Source organism: Toxotes jaculatrix, chromosome 22, assembly GCF_017976425.1.
Source record: "Toxotes jaculatrix isolate fToxJac2 chromosome 22, fToxJac2.pri, whole genome shotgun sequence".
Lineage (NCBI taxonomy): Eukaryota > Metazoa > Chordata > Actinopteri > Toxotidae > Toxotes > Toxotes jaculatrix.
In genome coordinates, this window is record NC_054415.1 from 16,766,862 (window position 1) to 16,788,275 (window position 21,414).

A 21,414-nucleotide genomic window follows, 5' to 3' on the forward strand; every position below is an offset into this window, starting at 1 on the left:
CTTGACAAGCTGACCCATCATGTAACTTCATTACTCAGTTACGCTCAGTCAGTCAGACACAGACGTTTGCATTTGTAAGGATGTCCTTACTGTTGAAATTATTCACTATACTGCCACACGTGACAAAGTAATGCATTGCAACCCAACACTGATTACAATAGAGGTGAATAAAATTTTGTTTCTGGCGCTCACAGTATTAAAAAAAAATTTTTTGGTACTGTACCCACACTATTTCCTAGGTAGAAAGTAGTTCCAATCCACAGCTTGTTCTGTGGATTATTCTGACTAACAGAGACAACATTTTATTTTAACCCTTTTAAACCTGCCATAAAACCAAATCCGCCAGAACATATTTTACATTTTTACCTGCTGTGGTGCCACATATTTTTCTAAATACAGAGATGTCTTAGCTGTATCCCTCAAAATTAGAAATATAAAAAAGTTGCACAAAATAATTTTACACCACAATAAATTTGAGTGTATTCATTGGCTAGTTTTTGAGATACACTCAAATTTATAAACTAAGACAAAAACAAAACGAACACCCGCTATCTGGATTATACTAGTTTTATTGTGTGCGCTGTTTATGGATTTTTTGCGACTTTTTACTGGTTTTCTGCACACCCACTCGTGGAAGAGAACAGCTCTCTGAGACATGTTTAAAGTTTGATATGTAAGTGTTACTCCTCCAGTTTAATATGCTTGGTTTAATTATTGCTCTATCTTATGTGGTTGCAGTTTTACCGGCATTTAAAAATTGATATGCAAAAGAGTCGGTTTAACAGGGTTAAGGCCACCTCTATTCAACCACTTCTGAAAAAAAAATCTCAAATTTGTAGATTTCATAGAGGAAAACAGTTTATTAGACACATTCCACAGAGCCATTCATGAACAATAGCTTGCTGCAATCAGATCATGGTACAAACTGCATTTTGGTTCTTCTTGACTTAAGCACTGCCTTTGATACCACACATCATAACATTTTACTACAACATCTGACTAAGCCAAGCTTGTCTACAGTTAGCCCCATATTCTGCTGCACATTTACTGACAAAGACTTCATGTCACTCCTTTGAGGTACAATACATTAAGGCTCCAGCCTCTCTCTCTCTCAGAATATATATATATATATATATATATATATATATATATATATATATATGTGTGTGTGTGTGTGTGTGTGTGTGTGTGTGTGTGTGTGTATACATATACATATACATATACATATACAGAGGAGAAAAACCTTTTGCTGTCTTGGCTTCTAGACTTGGTCTTCCACTGGAGGTCAGATCAGCAAACTCTGTTGAGTGTTGTAAATCTCTTCTCATGCCTATTTATTCTGAAAGAATATTCTGATACTTCCTTACCAAACTCAGGACACTCCTAGCTGCCACCAAAGTGCGAGTGAAATTGAACAAAAATTTGGCAAATTCTTTTAACACACAGGTACAAACAGCTTAACTAGACACTGAACACTGGCTCACAGAATATTTTCACTGCTGTGTTTTCTGTCTGCTTTAACTCCACCTGACGTTTCAGTCCAAACAAAATCTAATAAAGACGTCAAAATAGAGTTGTTTGTGTTGTGATACCCCTCCACCCTCTCTCCCCCCATCCTTTTTACAAGAGGTCATGACTTCGCTAGTCCTGGAAGAGAGGTGAGAGTTTACACTGGGAGGCCAGGCGGGATTCCCAGGCTGGCTAAACATGCCTGGACCAGGGGGCTGGGAGACACTAACTGGAACTTTATCTGATGGTCAACAATGGTGGTGAAGTGCGTGTGTGTGTGTGTGCCTGTGTGAGAAAAAGAAAGGGAAGATTTGGGCAGAGTGAAAGATCAAGATGGGAGTGTGAAACAGTGAGATGGAGTCATTTATGAAAGAAGGTAAACAGACTGACACACTCACCTCACTAGTATCAATCTCACCTGTGTAATCACACATACAAATACACACTGCATCATTAAAAGTTATATCCCAGCTCCAGCACAAACATTGTGCTTTAAACATCTCCTCTTCAATCAGAGCGTCCTGGACACAGCACCCTGTCATCAACGCTGCAAAATAAGATATCCACTGTGTGACCTGTGTGTGTGAGTGTGTGTCGGACAGAAGCTGATGCAAGGCCTTTGGAGGTTGGCACAACTCAGAGAGCACAATCCAGGGGTCCTTGACAGGGGTTTAATGGAGTCTCGGTTCAATTTTTACAATCAATTCTCTCCCTGGAAGCTGATTTAACGATGTACAGTAGGAGAGAGAGGTCTCACTGTACAATGTTACTGAGCTAAACCATATCTAAATCATATCAGCTGGAGGTTCCCCGAAGTCTAAAGGGTCAGTTCACTCACATCAACAACACATCACAACAGCAACAACAAAAAACATAAACAGCTGTGCTAGTCCTGCCAAGACATGGACTCTATAAGACCTCTTAAGGTCTGAAGGGACCCTGCACCAAGATATTAACAGCAGATCTTTTAACATCCTGTTGGGCTTTAAAAGGGGGTCATTGGAATTTCATTAGTGGTGCTCGAGGCATTTAAAATTCAGTATGAGCATCAGTGCATCTGTTATTCTGCATAATTCACACAACACCTTGCCAGCTGTTTCCAGTAGGACCATGTCTTCATAAGAGAGTAGCTCCAAAGAAAACTGGGGAAAAGCAAGATGTTTTAAGATTACCTGTGAACAACATTAATTAAATTCCATTCACCTCCAGTGATCTTGGGCTGTAAACTGAAATCTCAGAAATATAGACGTCCAAAATGGCATGGCTTTGGAGCATGGAAAGAACAGCTTTACTTTTTTTTTTTTTTTTTTTTTTTTTTTTTTAAGATATGAGCCTATTTGATCCCCTGCAAGGAGTTAGATTAAAAGATTCTCCTCTCGTGTCTGCACTGGTAAATATAAAGCTATGACCAGCTGCCAGTTAGCTTAGCTTAGCATAACCTGGAAACAAGGAAACTGACTCTATCCAATGGGAGCAAAACCCACCTAATAAACACATCTCATTTATTTAATCCATTCATAACCAAAGTGTTAAAGCAATGTTTTCTTCCATTTGTGTGACGTACTATTATCTTATTGAACTGGTGATCTGTTGCTGAAGTCCCTTGTGGAAATCATGTCTTTGTTGTGAGTCTGAAAGGTTAACACTTAAATCACTTTAACACAGTAGTTAAAGCAGGGTGTGTAAATAAAGTTGATGTCAACAAAACAAAGGGCTAAACGTGGTCCAGTTATCGATCTGTTCAGGTTGCTGACGTGGAAAAGGTTTGGGGGCTGTCTGATGTACCCTCTCTCTCCCTGAAGTGGTGTAATCACAGTGATTTTCTGTGCGGGGATTAGATTGATATCAGTTTCTGCCAGCAGCAACAGAGGTGACTCACAACGGTCTAGAGGAATATACCTCCTGAATCAGAGATGTGGCAGCATGTCTGCTCAGCTTCCTGCGGCATGCAGCTCCTGCTCTCCACTCTGCCTTGTGATTCATCTCTCTCTTAATCCCAGCAGCCAGATCCAGTAGGTGACTCCACATCATCACCTATAGATGCTACACCACTGACCCTATCAATTATAGATTTAGACTGTAACCAGGACAGGAGTATGCAAAAGATGCACAAATGCCATAAAGAATGGTAAAAGAAATCTATAAACCCTCCCAATGAGCCCAACAGACAGCAGAATCACAGGATCATCATTTCTCTTGGGACTGATTCCGTTTCTGTTCATTGAACGCAAATACCCAGAAAGCATTGTTCTCCCTCCTTCCACACAGTAAACCTGTTGTACAGTAGGTCAGGCAGCGCTGAGTGAACACCACTGTACAGTCGGTGCGCCTGCCAAGCTTTGCGCATCCCAACAACGCACGTTTCTTTGATTGTGGCGCACAAAGCCACACAACTGCTGTTTTGCTAATTAACAAATCAAATCTCCCAAGTTAACATACTTTGATGCCCCCACACACCCAAGAACCTCCGCTCAACTAGAATGGATTTGGATGGATAAGAAAGGGACATCGGTTTTAAATTCTCCGAACAGATAGTTTGGGGATCCGTTAATAACCTCTGGGTGACAAAGCCACAACAAAAGCCATCTCCATAATATCTCCATGCCACTTGTCAGCTGAAGGGTAGGGGGTGGTGGAGGGGTGGCGAGCGAACAGCGCCCGGTCTCTCACGTCCAATCACACCCAAACGCACACACATCCACAAAGAAAGACCCGCTCAGCAAAAGCCGGACAAAAGCACAAGCACACAATCAATCCACAGTGTCTTGTAACGCGCCATAGAAAAGACAGTGTTCTCCTCGCTGGGTGTTTTACGACTCCACACGATGTAAGTATCAGTGATTTATCTGCTGCGTTACCGTACAGCCACAAAAAAAAAAAAAAAAAAAAAAAATCATCGATGTGTCAACATGCCAAGGGGGCTGCCAGGCAGGATTCCATACATCATACACAAAACCACACGCACTCATTCACATACACACAAATCCGAGTGTGAGGAGAGGAGATCCTACCTGGTTGGAACATACTTTGAAAATAAAAGATGACCAGAATAAAGGATCCCAAACAAGTGGCAAATATCATCCGGCATATCCTGCTCATCCTCATTAGTTCGCTGAGAGTCTGCTTCATGGCGGCGGGGAGCGGAGACGCTGGAGTCTGCGGAGGGAGCCGCCGCGCTCGAGGCTTTGAAGAGAGGCGGAAAGAAGGGCGGGAGGGGGGCCAAGTTCGTCGGAGGCTCCGCGAGCAGCTCTGCTGGCTGTAGAGACTGATGAGGATAGTCCGCCGGTCAATGAGCTGAACGCAGCCAACGCGGAAAGTACCACTGTTGAGCTTTGGGGGGAGGGCAGGGACGGCAAAACGCCCCCCCCCCGCTCAGAAGGAAATGAATGCGTCCAGATGTGCAAGAGCATCATCAGGACTACAGCCATGCTTTCGAAAGATTACTTAGTTATTAAATGAGTTAGTTGGGAAACAGTGGTGAACTGAATTACACTGTTCTGGTGTAGTCCATATTGTAAACTGCTGGGATTTCCCTTACTACTAACTGTAAGGAGGAAAACTTTATTTGTATACATGCTTTTTTAAAGTTTTATTAATAAAAGTACTCTGTGAGTTTATGATAATTATGCAGGAGTAGTTTCCTAACAGACTGTAGTATATTATAGTATAATTAATGGTGGAATGGTAGTGTCTGGCGTGAGTAGGGTCTTTTGTGATGGAGCTGGCCTTCTTTTGGAGTCGGCCAGTGGTAGTGGTTGTCCTGTCACTCGCTCCGCTCCCCTCACCACCCTCTGCGGGCCTTTCCTGTTCTGTTCTGTACAGCTGCTGAACCAAACTGTACAGCAATAGGTCAGGAGGCTCTAGCTAGCTGAAGCTTTAGCTTCCTCAGGAAATAAAGCCTCTGCTGGGCCTTCCCCACCTGCCAGGAGATGTGTGTGATCCAGGTGAGGTCTTCCCAGGTGAGGTCTGCTGAGATGCTCTCTACTCTCTCCACCTCCTCTCCGTGTGTAGAGAGCCGAGTGCTTTGCTTTCCTGAAGTCCACTATGATTTCTTCAGTCTTTGAAATGTTGAGGTCCAGATTATTCCTGCCACACCACTCTGTCAGATGCTCCTATATCATGAGTGGTTAAAAAAAAACGTTTGTACAACAAGGCTCCTCTGAGGATAACATTCCTGATTCTCAAGCAATTTCCCAGCCATCTAGTTTTCAAAATGCCAGCCTCCAGTTTGCTAGCCACCAGCAGCCTCCCAGCTAATGAGGTGCCAGCCTGCTCCTGACTCAGCTTTCCTCCAACCAGTACTCCAGTTGGCTAGCCTTCAGCTAGCTAGTCCCCCATCCTGAGTCCCAGCTGGCAATTCCCAGGCCCACGAGTGTCCACTCTGTTTCCAAGCCTGTTTCCAAGTTGGCTAGCTCTCAGCCTGCTAGCTTCCAGTCCTGACCCCAGGGACCTCTAGCAGTCCCTTGTCCTCAGGAATTATCTGGCTATTGCCCTGAGACGTCTAAGGGTCAGAGTGCCTAGAGAGAAGCGTAGGCCACAAACATGTCGATCCCTCAAGCTGCCGGGGATCACATCAGCATCACTGGCCAACTCCTGCAACCACCTGTCTGCTCAACCTCCGGGCCGCCCTCCTGAGCAGCTCTGCCGTTCTTTGTAGCCTGTTATGGTTGTACTTCCTGTTTTTGTTTTTTCCCACCTGTGTTATTGCTTGACTGACCGTACTTAGCGTCACTTGTGTCCTTATATTCCCCTCACTGAAGTATTTAAGTCTCTGTATTTTCTGTTCTTTCACTCTTTGACAGTTAGACTACTAGTAAGCCTGCCCTTTTTGTTTTTAAAATATAATCACTAAACCTGCCTGCCTTGAACATCTGCATTTGGGTCCAACTTACCTAAACCATTACAATGGTTAAGCAGTTAGCAGTATACAGGACTTTCACTTCAGATCCTTTACTTTTACTTCTTCTACCATTGAGTTCTGAATAGTAACAGAAATAGTAGTGGTGGTGGTACATGTAATAGTAAGAGTAATAGCAACTGTTGTAACAGTAATCATAAGAGTATCATTTAAAGTAGCCATAGTAAAGGTAGTACAAATAGTGGTTATAATATTACTATCTATGGACCGTCTATCTACTAGATTATAGAAATAGTAATACCATGTTTGTATCACTAGTGATTGTAGCGGTAAACAATCATAGCAGAAATGGCAGCAATACAAGTAACAGTAATAGAAGTAGTACTAATAGTAGTAGTTGGATCTATCAGTTATTATATTTGGAGACATTACAACAGTATCGGTGTAAATGAACAGATTTTATCAAAACAAAAGTCTCAGCTTTAGTTGTCTTTCTTCTCAGTCTGACAAAATGCAGTGAGGTAAATGCTTCATTTACCTGTTACACATACAACTCCAGTGCCACCTACTGGTAGAAGAGCATACACTGCACGAAAGTCAGATGAAACCCCTGAGCACCGTCCAAGACAAGCAGGCAGTGATAGATGGACCTCTTATGCAGCATCTTAACCTTGCTGTGAGACCTGCACAAAGTCATAGAGGCAGCTTTGCTTTGATCAAATTGTGCTCTAATGGGATTTTCAAGCACACGCCAAAAGAGTCCTGTGCACATTTTCTAATGAAGATATCTGTCTTACTTACACAAGCAGGTCTGACATAGACAGAATCAGAAGGTGGGCAGGAGAATAATCTCAGAAAATGTACATCTACTTGTTTTGCTTGTCATGTACACAATACACAGCAGTACGGGCATCAATACTGACCTCTGGACTCGTGACAAGCAGCAACATGAGAACCACGGGAACACCCTTGTTTTACACTCACAGATGTACAGTACAAATATGAAAACTTAGCAGGTCAGCAGCTAGTCATTTGTATTTGTATCAGACACTTAATGATCTACATGAATATTCAAAAGTTGCTTTAAGATGGGGGCTATGCTTGGAGGAGCTGAATCACAGAGAATATAAAAAAGAAATGCAAACTAGAGCGTGCATCAGGAACTCTGACCTAATGTCTCAATAAAAATAAAATTTAAAGGCATCATTGGAACACAATCCCTCTGCAAGCTACTCTTCGGGGTATCATATGGCTGGTGCCTTGTACTGTTGCTATTGGCAACTGAGATTGACAGCAGAGGGCTAACCTCAGCAGTTGCTCCTCAGCACCAAGGCCTCAGACATAGGCTGGGTTCTGGGTCAATGGGATCAAGTACCTAGTGAGAAGGGAGAGACCAATGCCTTATTACAGAGGTCTTCAACAGGGGGTCTGTGACCCCTAGGGGGTCTGCAGAGGTACTGCAGTGGGGTCCTGAAATTTTTGGTTGATTAGACAATTTTTTATATATTTTTTATATTTTCCCCACAAATTTAAATATGTTTAAAAACACATTAACATGAATCCAACATATTAGCGAATGGATAAATGGAGGCAGAAGATGTTATCTTTCAGTCAGAAATACACACATTCAGCGACACACAGGAGCTTTCTCAAGCTGGGCACTGGTTCACCCACTGCACGAGACTAGACCTGTCCCTCCAACCCTCCTGCACACAAAGAGGAGGACCTGCCCCTTTCGCTGCTGGCCTAGAGCCTATTCAGTCCTGCAGCTAACTAAGATACCAGACACAAGGACAGACGCTGCAATATTATTTGAAAAGAAGATACCAATGTTTATAAATGGTGTCACTCTACTCACTGTACCTTGCACATGTATAAAATAAAAACATTAATATATGAACCTGTGTATTATTTGAATAGCTTAGTATTGAATGCACAATAACAAGGTATGTTTATAGGTGGCACTAGGCTAAGTTTAATATAAAATACAATTGAATATAATAAAAAATATACAGTAGGGGGTCCCTGCTCCATCTCTCCATCAGTTTCGGGGTCCTTGGCCTGAAAAACTTCGAAGACCCCAGCCTTATTAGCATGTGTCAGCAAATTAAGAGACTGTACAGCCCTGCAAAAGTTGAGACCGTGAGAAAATTGCTGCTTACGTTGTTCTATGTTACATAAAAACAGTAGAGCAAACAGGAGTGACCCTATATCAGTTGGTACCATTTACTGTAATGAAGACACAAGTCTGTCATGATTCTTTTTATGGTGGTAACTACAGCATTTCCATTTACTCATTTGTAATCTATTCCTACTTTGGGAAAGACAGCATTGCATTACCTACCACCTATTATAGCATCTTCCAGATGACTCTAATCCAACTGTACTAATCCATTGGGTTACGGTGGCAAAAAACAAAGATCCTGGGCGATACCAAGGTGTTCTTAGGCCAGATATACATATAATCTCCCCTAACAGCTGGACTCTCTGAATGTCTTTTGGTCACTACCCAAACCTCATAACCATAGCTGAGGGTTGTAACATAGATTGACTGTCAAATTGTGGTTACAGTACAAAACCCACAAAATAAGTCAGATGCAATTCATGCGTAACTGATGCTGCTGCGGCAATCAAGTCAAGTTCACGCTCCATTTTACCCTCACTTATGAACTACACCCTGAGACACTTGAACTCCTGCAACAACTCACTCTGGACCCAAAGGGAGCAATCCATTGTTCCAGCAGAGAACCATTAGCTCAGACTTGGAGGTGCTGATTCTCCTACCCCAGGACACACGTTGGTAAGGTTCAGGAGTTCCCCAAAGTGCTCTGTGTACTTGCTCAGCAATATCTTTAGTCACGATCAGCAGTTCTTGTCCACCTCTGTACACAGCCTGAGTCACTTTCTGAGTCGATGGTTTGCCATAACGTCCTTGAAGCCAGCCAAAAGTTCTGCTCCATAGCCTCCCCGAACTCCTCCCGCAGCCTGATTATTGCATCAGTGATACCTGCGGTTGTAGCCCATCTACATATACATTTCGGCTGTTTTAAGAGACTGCTGGGATAGACAAGCCTAAAAGGCCTCCTCCTTCAGTTTGATGGCCTCCTTCACCACTGGTGTCCAAAAGCTGGATGTCAAGTTGCCACCACAACAGTCACATACGACCAGTTCACCCACACTACACATTTGGGTTTACCAGGTCTGTCTGGCTGACTCTCCATGCCATCTGACTTAGCTCACCACCAGGTGGTGATTAGTGGACAACTCTGCTCCTCTTTCCACTGAAGTGTTCAAGACATATGTCAACAGATCTGATAATGTGACCACGAAGTTGTTGCTTAGGCACTAACAACAGTTGTATTCTTACACTCTCACACAATGGTGCTCAGCTAGGGGCACCTGATTATTCCCACACTCACCTGGCAACTCTTATCCTGGAGTTTGGTTGGCGAGGTGAGCCCACGTCTATGAAGTTGGTATAGCTCCACCTCCCACAATAACACAAACTCCTTTAATTTGCAAGATGTTTTAATCACATATTGCTAAAGTCATCCCTTTCTACACACAGTGGCTCTCAAAACTGAATTAACTTATTAAATTAAAAACTGCCTTCAAGGTATACCATATGATGGTGACTGACAACTACCAGCCTTTGTCAGCTATAATAAGAAAGTGGGACAGTCAGCACTTTGAAGTGTGACTTTCCAAAGCAACATAAGGCAAGTTACAAAGCACAGTGATCTGTGTCCAAACTGCAATGCCAGTCAAAAAAAACCTGCAAGATGTATTAATGAGAGTTTGAAATCCAGGAGCAAACATCTGACCTCGGACCTGTAAAACATGCCGTCACTAAAAGATGCATAATTACAGCATCCTTCTTCTGTCAATCAGTTAGTCTGATTGAGGATCTGTGGTGAGCCACTACACAGTATCGCCAAAATCCATCTTCGCTGACATCACCAGGACCACTGACCTCTATTTAACACTCCACCGCGTACCTTATTAAGTTCTGAAAATCCCAGATATTAACCCGCTCATGTAATGTGAGGTCAGTCTCCACAGAGACAGACTGTGGGGACGATTGGGTTTATTAAATATCGTCCATGAATAATTCATGACAGGCAGTGTTCTGAGTAGGAAACTCATTTGAACCCGCTGCTCTGGCACTGACCCCAGTCAGCGGAGCTTTTTTCCAAGGGCTGACATGGTCATTTCTCAAAACTGAGCTCTCAGCACAGTGCCTCAAAACAGAGCGTGGCAGGACATCAAAAAGGTGACAGGGAATTAATAGCACTGCTGGGGAAAAATATCAATGAGTGTCGAAAGCACACAATACAATGTATTCTAAATGAGGCACAGACATTTAGTCAAGCGTATTAACTGCCTCTTGTGTTTTTCCCTTGATTCATGATTCATATTCTTTCCCCTTTTTGCACAAGGCCCCATCATTTACAAACAATGGCCATCCAATATCACCCTGAACTTGAGAAAAAAACATGAAGGAAAAGAGTATTGGGCTAATGACAGTGGTTTGAGGTCCCTTTCCCACCCATTCTCCTACACACTTGCAGCCATCATCCCATCAACTCCACCTGAAAACTGCTCTGTTTAAAGACAGGTTCTGCACTCTGCTCTATGCCAGATCATCAGTTCAGCTATGTGGTACAACATTCAGTCGACTCTCTAGGGATTTTACTTATGCAGTTTTTCCCGTGATCTCGTCACTTGTGCCTTGGGTTCTCCTGTACCTGTTCACCTAACTGTTTTGCTGTGCTCAGTGCCACTTTGGTCATCTGGCACCTTTGGAGGATTTCGACTCTGTATGCTGGTTTTGCCTAATCTACTCTGAAGTCTCTAAACATTCTCCCCAGCCCCAGCCTTCTCAGCTATCCCACCTGGCTCATTCTAACCTCCGGTTTGCCCGCCTCAACCTACAGAGACTGATTTCATATCATATTACAATAAACGACCTTGCTTGAACTCACAACCTGTCTGAGCTCCACATTTGGGTCCAGAGACAGAACTTAAAATGTAACTATATATTTTCCTGATGACACTAGCCCAATTCTGATGTGAAGAACCCTATCAAATAAAGAATCTTTAATCCAATTATATGCTCTACCTGCAATTCCCATCATGTTTAACTTACCCATTAATCCCCCTTTCCAAACCATATCATAAACCTTTTCTACATTTTTCTGTAATCATTCTTTCTACTATCATTCTTATACATCATGTCAGTGCTATTAGCTGATGATTGATTGGACTGGATGGATCTGTTCCTGGTTAATAAGGAATAATCGCTGCCTTTTCCCAACCAGTTGGAAATTTTCCCACTTCCCATAAAAACCTTGGCAGGTTCATAGATGCTAAGACACCTAAATGTTTTAAGATTTAGGTGATTTCATTCTTCACAAGAGATGCCAGTCCAGATCTTACTGTTGCCCTCTTAATTCGTCTACAATTTCCACTGTACTGTTAATACTGGTCAAGTACAAGGATTTCAATAATTAATAATTACAAATTCTGCCTCAATTGCCCATATCTCTCCAGTTACATATTCTTGCTCATTTCCTATACTCACCTCTCAAAATGAAATATCTTCTCCCCCTACACATACTCCCCCTACTTTGTCCCTCCTACAATACCAAATAGATGGGGCAGATGATCACCAAGGTGAGAAAAAACACAAACACATATAACACCAGAACAGATTTCCAAGGAATGTAACTAAACACAATAAAACACTAAACAGAAAGACAAGAGAAAAAGAAACAAGAGTCAAGAAAGAGTCAGTGAGAGGGATGATTGAGACCATCAGCCCCTTGGGGCTTTTCTGTGTGGAGTTTGCATGTTCTCCCACTGCTAGCATGGGTTCTCTCTAGGTACTCCGGCTTCCTCCCACAGTCCAGAGATGTGCAGATTAATTTGGAGGTGCATCTTAATTGGCTACTCTAACTTCGTCCATAGGTGGCGATGTGAGTGTAAATGGTTGTTTGTCTCTATATGTCAGCCCTGTGTTAGATTGCTAACCTGTACACCGCCTATTGCCCAAAGTTGGGGTTGGCTGTGATTGGCTCCAGCCTTTAAGAGCTGGACCCTTAAGAGGATAAATGGTATAGAAAATGGATGGATGGAATTCTTTTTTTCTTGTCTCATCACTGAATTGTATCGTCCTTGATGATAAGCCAATACTGTTCACTTGACATTCCTGCCCATAAAGCACTCTGAATTAAACTGAATTAAACACTCACCCCTCTCATCGCCTCTTGGAGAGGGAGCCGTGAGGTCAACTATCAGCAGTTTTTTTTCTCAAACTTACAGCTTCCTAAAGGAGCAAGGGAAGAGACAGACAGTCAGGCGGTGACTAAGGGGAGAGAAATTAAATATTCAAACGGGTTAAGCATATGTCTCTCTCAATAATCACTGCTCCTGCCCCTTCATCTCATTTCCACTTTCCTCTAGAGCTGCTCACAGAGTGTCCCATTAATATGATAATTACCTGAGCTGTGCTGTGGCAAAGTTTGTGTTCATTGACAGATTAGCAGTAATTCTGAGGGAGGGAAGCAGGATGGATGCGTGCAGAGGACCAAAGGATTATGAAATAAGATATCTGATAGTAGTTAGACTTTTAAACCTTTGGATTTAGTAACCAACAAGTGGGAAATTTAAATATGGATCTAAATCTTTGTGTATGAGTTCATACTTTGTGTTCAGAAACTCTGCAGACATCCATGATCTTCTAAAAGCCCACTCTTTTTGGAAACTACCTGACTGTTTTCTGTCATCTTTCCCCCATGGCAACTATAGTTAAAACCAATTCTCAGTATAATATGATGAACTGACCAATGTTGGAAAAACACTGCATTCTTTAATAACAGCAACAGCAGAAGACAGGAGAAATGTTCCAACGAATTACCCTAAACCCTAAACTGATGCTCAGGCCACACATTTTCTATAGAAACAAGTAGTGAACGTAACACTGACATATCCCTGGCTTTTAAGTTCATATGTTGAACTTGTTATCAAATAACAGTTGGTTATTTACACATCCAGCAGTCACAGAACAACTCAGCATTCATCTGGAGTGGTGTTTGAGTCCACCTGATGAATCTATGTCAAGTATTACCTCTCTTTCAGCTCTGTTTTTGGTCTCTACCAGGGAAAAATCTGGCTCTGTAGCTGCTAAATGTTGGTCTGTAACTGAGTCTGTTTGCTGTGGCAACAGCAAGCTGAAACTCACAATATAACTACAAAAACCTCAAAGTATCATGACAGTATCACTGTCATCATACTTTATTATAAAAATCAAGTTCTGTCACTGTGGATGGCTCTGAATGATATGAGCTGATCTGTGTTTTTTGAATCCTAGCGTTTGAATGGCAGCTGTCAACTTCTTTATGACAAAATGCAAGATCTATTATTAAAAATAAAAACATGATCACAGAGTTATGGTGTAGAAAGCCAATCACATAAGAGAGAGAAATCATTTCAGTTTAATATCTTCAGACTGGGGTGGCATGGTGGTGCAGTGGTTAGCACTGTCACCTCACAGCGAGAAGGTTCCAGGTTTGAACCCTGGTCTGGGCTCTTCTGTGTGGAGTTTGCATATTCTCCCTGTGGTTTTCTCTGGGTACTCCAGCTTCCTCCCACAAACCAAAAACACACAATAGGTAAATTGGCTACTCTCTAAATTTAATTTACTTTACAAATGCTTTATTATACTGTGTACTGACCAGAGACATACAGAGGATATGACAGATGGCTCTAATGAGGAGCAAAAGAAGTTGTGTCTAATATGTACATAATTTTTAGGGTAAAATGGCGACATCTTGTGGTGAAAACCATTATTATCATCTCCACTCAGCAGCTTCCGGTTTTTTCAAACACAGTAAATAATCAGACTAAACCCAATGCTGCAAGTGTCAATGGACTGCAATGAAAAACCATAACAAACCTACGTTAGCTAGCAATGTTAGCACTTGTCAGAACAGTTTTCTAAACCTAGCTCGCCTCCTTTACCTCAGCTTCTTTTAATTTACTTTGTCAGGTTAACACACACAAGCGCGCGCACACACACTTACGCAGAGTAACCTGCAGTGACCCTCCTCACTCAGCCTCTTTGTCTACTACCTACTACCCTCTCTGTGGGGCGCTTCGGAGCTAGAAGAGATGCGTTCAGATGCTGCCAGCAACGTGGGAATTGTGAAAATTCCGATAAACGATTTTTCTCTGAAAAGAGCGAATTTTTATATTGTAGGCTAGGCACAGAGTTACTGTAATTGCATGATTAACAGAGATGAAACCACGTGAGCGACACGTTGCTGTAAAAGACTTATATTTTATTATAGTTTTGAATAATGAATGCAAGTTTGATGTGTATTTTCTTCTCATTTCAGAATGCCGCCAACCTGTGTTTGGCCTTGACTGTTACACTAAAAGCTAAAACACAGCTCAAATACACATTTCGACTCATTGTTTAATTGTCCACCATATTCGATGCGCTTCCACTTGTGGTTTGACTTTAGATCTGCGGGGTAGGAGCTTATGGGGAGTCCCTGAATGCGCCTCCCTGCTGGCCACAGGCGGCAGTGCAGCCGTGGCTCCGCGCTGGGACTGGTCCTTTCGCAGCCATTTTCTGTCCAACCAAACAGCCGTCTCAGGGAGGTAACCAACCAGGGCTTCATTGCAGGTTTGTGTCTGGCTTCGGCCAATGATTGCTAACCGATTTCTCGTTAGCTCGAATGGAAATGTCCGTCTCTGTCTGATTTTTTATTTGTTGCCTGAGTGAATGAGAGCTGCTCATCAGGAAGTATCCTGCGGGTGAATTTTAAAAACGAAGTCTTTATCATTTCGGCCTCGGCCACGTCTTACCCTTCGCCGTGCGACAAAGAACAGGCCAGCGCGGTCCGTGCAGGCGCCAGCTGTGGTGGATTTACAGTGAGAATTTGTCTAAGAGACACAATGTACCTGAACAGGTTAACTACAGAAGGTAATATCCCGCTGGACAACCTCTCTCCACTGTATTCAACTCATTAACTTAAGTTCGTGGAGACCAGTGAATCGGCTAGTTAGCTTAACATGTCACATACGCGCGCCTGACATCTGCTAGTCTAGTTAGCACACGGTAGCTAAACGCACATCGGTGTATTTAGCATGTGGCTAACGGAATGTGGTCCCGCCCGGGTTACAGCAGCTTAACACGTAAGTTATAGTGCTAACCTCTCTAACACAGCTAGCTAGAGGCCCAATTGCCGCACCAGAGCCCGCGAACGCATTTCATCACGTAACCTTCCAAAAATGTGGGTAAAATTAAGGGGTGTCCATCTCTGAAAATATGTCCGCCCTCTGAAACAAGGATGGTACCTTTTTAAAATGGAAACCTGTAACGACTATGACTTGAATTCAACAGGCCAGTGAGCTGATGAAATCAGCTGGTAGTTAGTTCCCTATGTTAAACACATTTGAATCTTTTTTTGACCGATTACTGCTCCACCAAGCTGAAAACAGACGTATCTGCACCCACGTAGTGGACGTGTACGTTGTCATGTCCGAAACGTTTAAAATTCTTACGCCTGAATGACTTGAAATAAGTCATCAGAACAACCTGAAGGCTTTCAGCCATTACTCAGGATCATGATGTCTATTACACTTGCATCATCAGATCATACCTGATGTGATGATGGGGATTCAGTAACAAGCCTTCTACATAGAAACTGGATTGACCTAAAATACTGACACACAAAAGACACTAAATGACTTCAGACCACACGCAGTCATGTCATTTGTGTGATATTTCCTGGGCACACGAGCCTGTGTGTTATAGGCCTGTTTAGTAACCTGTCCATGTTTCAGAATCATACTGATGTGCAGGACTGTGCACAAGACTGTGCATCTTGTAGAACTTGCCACAGTCCTTCTGTGAATCTAGTCTGTTTCTCAGTGTCCTCTGTCTCTTCATGTGATCAGACCATCTGTTGAAGGACTCCTTGTTCTTTTTGTCTCTGAAGATAGTTCTTTATGACTCTGATGCTGTGTGTTTGAGCTCGTTGTCCTATTGCAGAATGAATGTGGGACCAATCAGATGTCTCCCACAATTGGACTCATGATGGAGAAGAATCTGAACGTCTAAAGTGTCTTAAACTTTTGCACAATGCTGTATATGGGCTTGTATTTGAAAGCATCCACTGTTCTTCAAGATTTAGGAGAGCATCAGAGCTATCCAAACCCAAGAGGAGTAATCTTTAGAAGCCTGTAAATACAGAGTTATTGAAAGAGTATGTGTGTGTGAAGCATGATTCTGAGATGTTTGATGCATTCAGGCTTTTCTGGTGTATGCAGAAAAGTCAGCCTTTGAATGTGATTACATGTTTGTGTCACAGATGGACGGAGACAGCTCGACCACAGACGCTTCCCAGCTGGGCATCACCGGAGAGTACATGGCCTCCAGTCACTACGTTCTCCAGTCTCAAGATGGTGAGGACCAAACAGGGTGTACCAGGGTGCTGGTCTGAGAACAGCCGTCAGTGTAGAGCTGTTGCTGACTCCTGTTTCTTTTCTGCAGACGACACAGAGGAGAATATGAATGACCACGAAGATGGGGGTGTCAAAGAGAACTACAGGGAGCAGGACATCTACCTTCCTATTGCCAACGTGGCTCGCATCATGAAGAATGCTGTTCCTCAAACTGGAAAGGTTTGTGATGTTTGCTTTTTTTTTTTTGGAGGGTCGGTGGGGCTTATTTTCAGTGTGACAGATGGAAATAGGTGCATCACAGTGAGACTGATCATCTGTGTCATTATGTCAGTAATTTAGATTGTGCCCAGAGAGGTTATAGTTTCATTTCAGCTTTGAACCTTCACCTGTGTTCTCTTTCTTTATGAACACTGGGCCTTATGCCGGAACCAATTAGAAGAACAGCTTTGCTCTTCAATAGCACATTTAAGAAATTTCCCATGCTTTCTCTGAGGATTGAGTGGTCCAGAGCTCTTGTATGAGTCATGTACAGATAGTCTGACTCTCCACAAGGAAAAAGAAAACACTTGACTTCAAAATGCCTTAAAATGAATAATTCATCTTCTTAATCTCTCATATTCATCATGGACCACTTTGCTTTGGAAAGATTTTTTTTTAGCATTTATCTTCAGTTTTTTAAAGGTTTCTCTCTGCTGATTTCTGGCTGAAGTTCTCTTCTCAACATTTTTGTGAATGAAACATTCAAACAAGTACTGCAGAGCAGAGGGCCTCAGGTAGCAAATTTGTGGATGCAGATTGTGTTAATTATCATCTCTGAGGAGAAATTATCCAAGTAAAATAAAACTATTTACCACACATTTACGCAGTTAATACAATTTGAAAATATGAAAATGTACCTGCATCAGACCCAATTATCCTCAGAATAGCATGTAGGAAGTTTTTTTTCCTGATATTGTGGCATAGGTACAGCCCTAATGTAAACTCAGTCTTTTAAAAAGATTGCCCTGTGGACATAAATGTAAATGTTTACAATAATGGTACTGCCCCTACTGTGTGCTTGGATGTTCCGACAATGACAGACGGTTCCTTTGTCGGTGTGTGTGTGTGTTTTTTTTTTCTTTTTTTGTGAGTGTGTAAGAGAGGCAAGGAGGAAATTAATACTGAAACAACAGCTCCAAACACCATGGCACAGATCTTTTGTGTTATTATAAGAAGTATACAAATATTTTAGCTTCATTATGAAACTGTGGCAGGATAAATTAGACTGTGGTGCTCCACCACAGTGAAGGTAAATAATGGGAAGCACTCATCAATCCAGTCTGTCCGTTTAATGGTTTACAACCATAAACGTTTTTGATGATGGTGTTCTTTACAAATACAGGTCATCATGTGTTTTTTTGCATCCTTTTCTGACATCCAGCGGCACAACTTTTTTTTTAAACATTATTCCAGGGATCTGGAAGTTTTTCCTCACCATTTCTTTCCACTGTTTTTCTGCCACCACAATGTGCATGCAACGGCAGGGACATAACCACAATGTCCACTCCAAAGTGGGTCCATTCAAGGCTGTTTATCCTGAATGCATGTGTGCGCACTTTTTTTTTTTATTCCACAGATCGCGAAAGATGCCAAGGAGTGTGTGCAGGAGTGCGTGAGCGAGTTCATCAGCTTTATCACATCAGAGGCAAGTGAGCGCTGCCACCAGGAGAAGAGGAAGACCATAAACGGGGAGGACATCCTGTTCGCCATGTCCACGCTGGGCTTTGACATGTACGTGGAGCCACTGAAGCTCTACCTGCAGAAGTTCAGAGAGGTGAGAGCACATAAGCAAGGAGTAAAATTGTCAAATTTTTTTTTTCTTTAAAAGCAGCCATGCAGGGCAGAAAAACTGTCAACTCTGCAGACAGAACTTGAAGCAGCTAAGCAGCAGACTCAGAGCTAGTTTGACGCATGAAGATGTCTAACCCTGTTCATTCTTGGTGCAGTTGCTTATAGAGTAATCCTGAGGCAGCGTCAGAGAGGTGTCCAGTAAAGGAGGTCTATCTTAAATGAACCCAACGAAATTTAATGACGCATTCTAGTAAAAACTGAACACAACCACTGCAATAGAAAAGCAAAAGAAAACTACGTGCAGCATGAAATAGTTCAGCAGTGAGCTCAGGATGTGACGTTGAACTCCTTTGTCAGCCCGGTTTGTTGCAGTGCTGTGATTGTAAATGTGTCACCAGGGGTTCAGATTTATTTATTTAGCCTGAATCCTCTGTGAAATGAGTCTTGGAATTAGTGTTAGTTAGCAACAGCTGATTGTAAACACTGAAGGCGATGATCAGGAGCAGAAATGGATAAGATCAGGATTTTATCAATAAAAAAAAAAGAATATCAATATCAAAGGCATCTGGAAACCATGAGGTGGCCTTCGTGCGCACAAAGTCCACAAGACCGTGCTCATGAGTGATGTTACTTTTTGCTTCATCACAGCAGTTAGCCTCAGCCTAATGAGCTGTGGATGGGAGACTATGGGCATAGGTGGAAGCATCTCTTTTTTCTGACTTGATGCTTGTTTTAACAGGTGTTTTGATAAATGACTCTTAATAGTGTTTTACTTGCTTTGTATGAACTCAAGTATGTTTCACTTTTCACTTCATCTACTGTCAGTCTATCAATTGTAAATTATTTCTGGAGATTCATTTCTATTCTAGTCATGCAATCATGTTGTTTAGATTTCACCTTATTGAATATCACCTTTGCATGTCTCTATAACTGAATTTACCTGCAGTTATCACTGTTCCTTCTCATATCATATTTAAGTTCTTGTAATTAACACTCAGTCTCTTTCACATGAAAGCATGAAAGCATTTGTAGCCACAATGATAAACCCAGTTCATAACCAGCTTCGTAGTACAGGTGATTCAGGATGTTAGGCTCAATTAAGCCAGATAACCAAACGTTATCCTGGATATGTTGAACTTGCTTTTTTGTACAGACCTCTGGTTTCTTTGAAGCCAGATAATCTGAAAATAAACCTGGTTTAATGCAGAATCAGGCCTGAAGGTGGTATCAGTTTGTTACCAGACGAGGCCATGTTCTTGTTTAGTTGCCCATATTGCTTATACATATACTTTTTTCCCCAGGCGATGAAAGGGGAAAAGGGGATGCCCGGGGTTGCAGTGGGAGAAAGCCTGGGGGAGGATCTCACGGATGATAGCTTCAGTAAGTAGAATGAGTTTGAATTTACAATGAATATTATCAGTCGGTCTGTTCTTAATGTTCGAAGTTCGGTCTCATTAAAATCCATTTCCTCCCCTCATCAGCAAATCCGCTGCAAACTGGGATTATCACAGCAGATGGACAGCAGCAGAACGTCATGGTCTACACCACCTCATATCAACAGGTAAAAGCCTGTGCAGTTCCAGCACTGACCTGGATGATATCTAAATCACACACACCAACTAAACTGTACATCTATGTTCCAGATTCCCACCGTACAACAGATCCAGTTTTCATGACGAGGACTAACTCGCGAGCCCACACATCGAGTCCCCCGCACTCTACTGATGACCTCTAATCCCAGCACAGGGTAAAGGTTACCAGATGGACAGGAGGAGGAAGAGTGAGGAGGGAGTGCAGCGTCCGCACAGACCCTCATGTACAGAGAAATCACTACCTGTTGAGTAGAAAGTGTAGTTTCTAGTTGTGAGGTACCAGGTGTTTTTGGAATGCCTCCAAAACAGCTGGGGGAATTTGAGGCTTTTATTTTGAAAGGCTAGTCTTATTACATGATTTAGTGGTGGAATTGTTTTTGTGGGTGTGTGTTAATGTGTTTGCTTTTATGCATTTTTTTTTCTTGTGGGGTGGGGGGTGGGATGGGGGCGGCATTGTATTGGAAGCTTATTTTTTAAGGCCTTCTCTCGTTTGAACCGAGAGAAGCCACGTTGTTACTGTCACATCAGATCATGCAGCTCTTTTGTAAGTTCCCACAATTTACCATGTGCTTTAAATGTCATGTAAATCCTTTGAATAAAAATTCAAGAGTGATGTTTCAATTCTCACCTTTTTTATTCATGACATACCCCCCCCACCCCCATAATTTCAGACGTCTAGAGCTGGAGCTTCCCCTCCTCTGCTGTCTCCTGTCTTTGTCCATGTCCTGCTGAATTGTCCTTCAAAGCCACAAACCTCGAAATCATTGAATGTGACGCTACAAACGCTGCCAAGTGACAAGTTCAGCATGTTAAGTTTGGGGCCCACTTGCCCTTTTGCTGCTTTGATGAGTGTGTGAGCAGCTCTTATGTCAGGACATGTGGTTTTCTTGTCCCAAGGACAGCGGAGACAGGGATTAGTTGGGGCTTGTCCCTGGAATGAATGTAAATGTGAAGGGTTGGTGGGGGAGTGGGGTGCCCGGACCCAGATCCAGATTCTGCAGCTCTGAAGGCAGATGAACCTGTGAAGAAAGATGGAGAGGGAGCTGCGTCTGCACTTCCTGGTTCAATTACATTACTGTCCTTAAAGCTATAGCACTAGTGAGGTTACAAACCAAGTCATTGACCCTCACCATATAATTTCTTTTTACC

At 42.5% G+C, this 21,414-nt stretch overlaps 2 protein-coding genes across 5 annotated transcripts in view; one reads left to right on the forward strand and one right to left on the reverse strand.

The window, feature by feature from the left end:
• Window positions 1-4,638, reverse strand: part of chst11 (carbohydrate (chondroitin 4) sulfotransferase 11) — a 51,492-nt gene extending 46,854 nt beyond the window's left edge. The window contains exon 1 of one of the 2 annotated variants that reach the window (XM_041030621.1): window positions 4,536-4,638. In XM_041030621.1, the coding sequence (XP_040886555.1) occupies window positions 4,536-4,638 (103 nt within the window). Of the gene's footprint in view, window positions 1-4,520 lie in introns of both variants that reach the window. The other variant, XM_041030620.1, reaches the window with a different exon arrangement.
• A 10,313-nt stretch (window positions 4,639-14,951) lies between these two features.
• Window positions 14,952-20,886, forward strand: nfyba (nuclear transcription factor Y, beta a). 3 transcript variants are annotated; one of them, XM_041030606.1, is made up of 7 exons: window positions 14,952-15,059; window positions 16,750-16,843; window positions 16,932-17,062; window positions 18,459-18,656; window positions 19,975-20,053; window positions 20,155-20,234; window positions 20,317-20,886. In XM_041030606.1, exons 2-7 carry the CDS (start codon window positions 16,750-16,752, stop codon window positions 20,347-20,349), a joined length of 615 nt encoding a protein of 204 aa, XP_040886540.1. In that variant the 5' UTR covers window positions 14,952-15,059; the 3' UTR covers window positions 20,350-20,886. The 3 variants fall into 3 exon arrangements, with proteins under 3 accessions (XP_040886540.1, XP_040886541.1, XP_040886542.1); XM_041030607.1 differs by lacking the exon at window positions 14,952-15,059 and adding an exon at window positions 15,145-15,359; XM_041030608.1 differs by lacking the exon at window positions 14,952-15,059 and adding an exon at window positions 15,439-15,571.
• The last annotated feature ends 528 nt before the right edge of the window (window positions 20,887-21,414 follow it).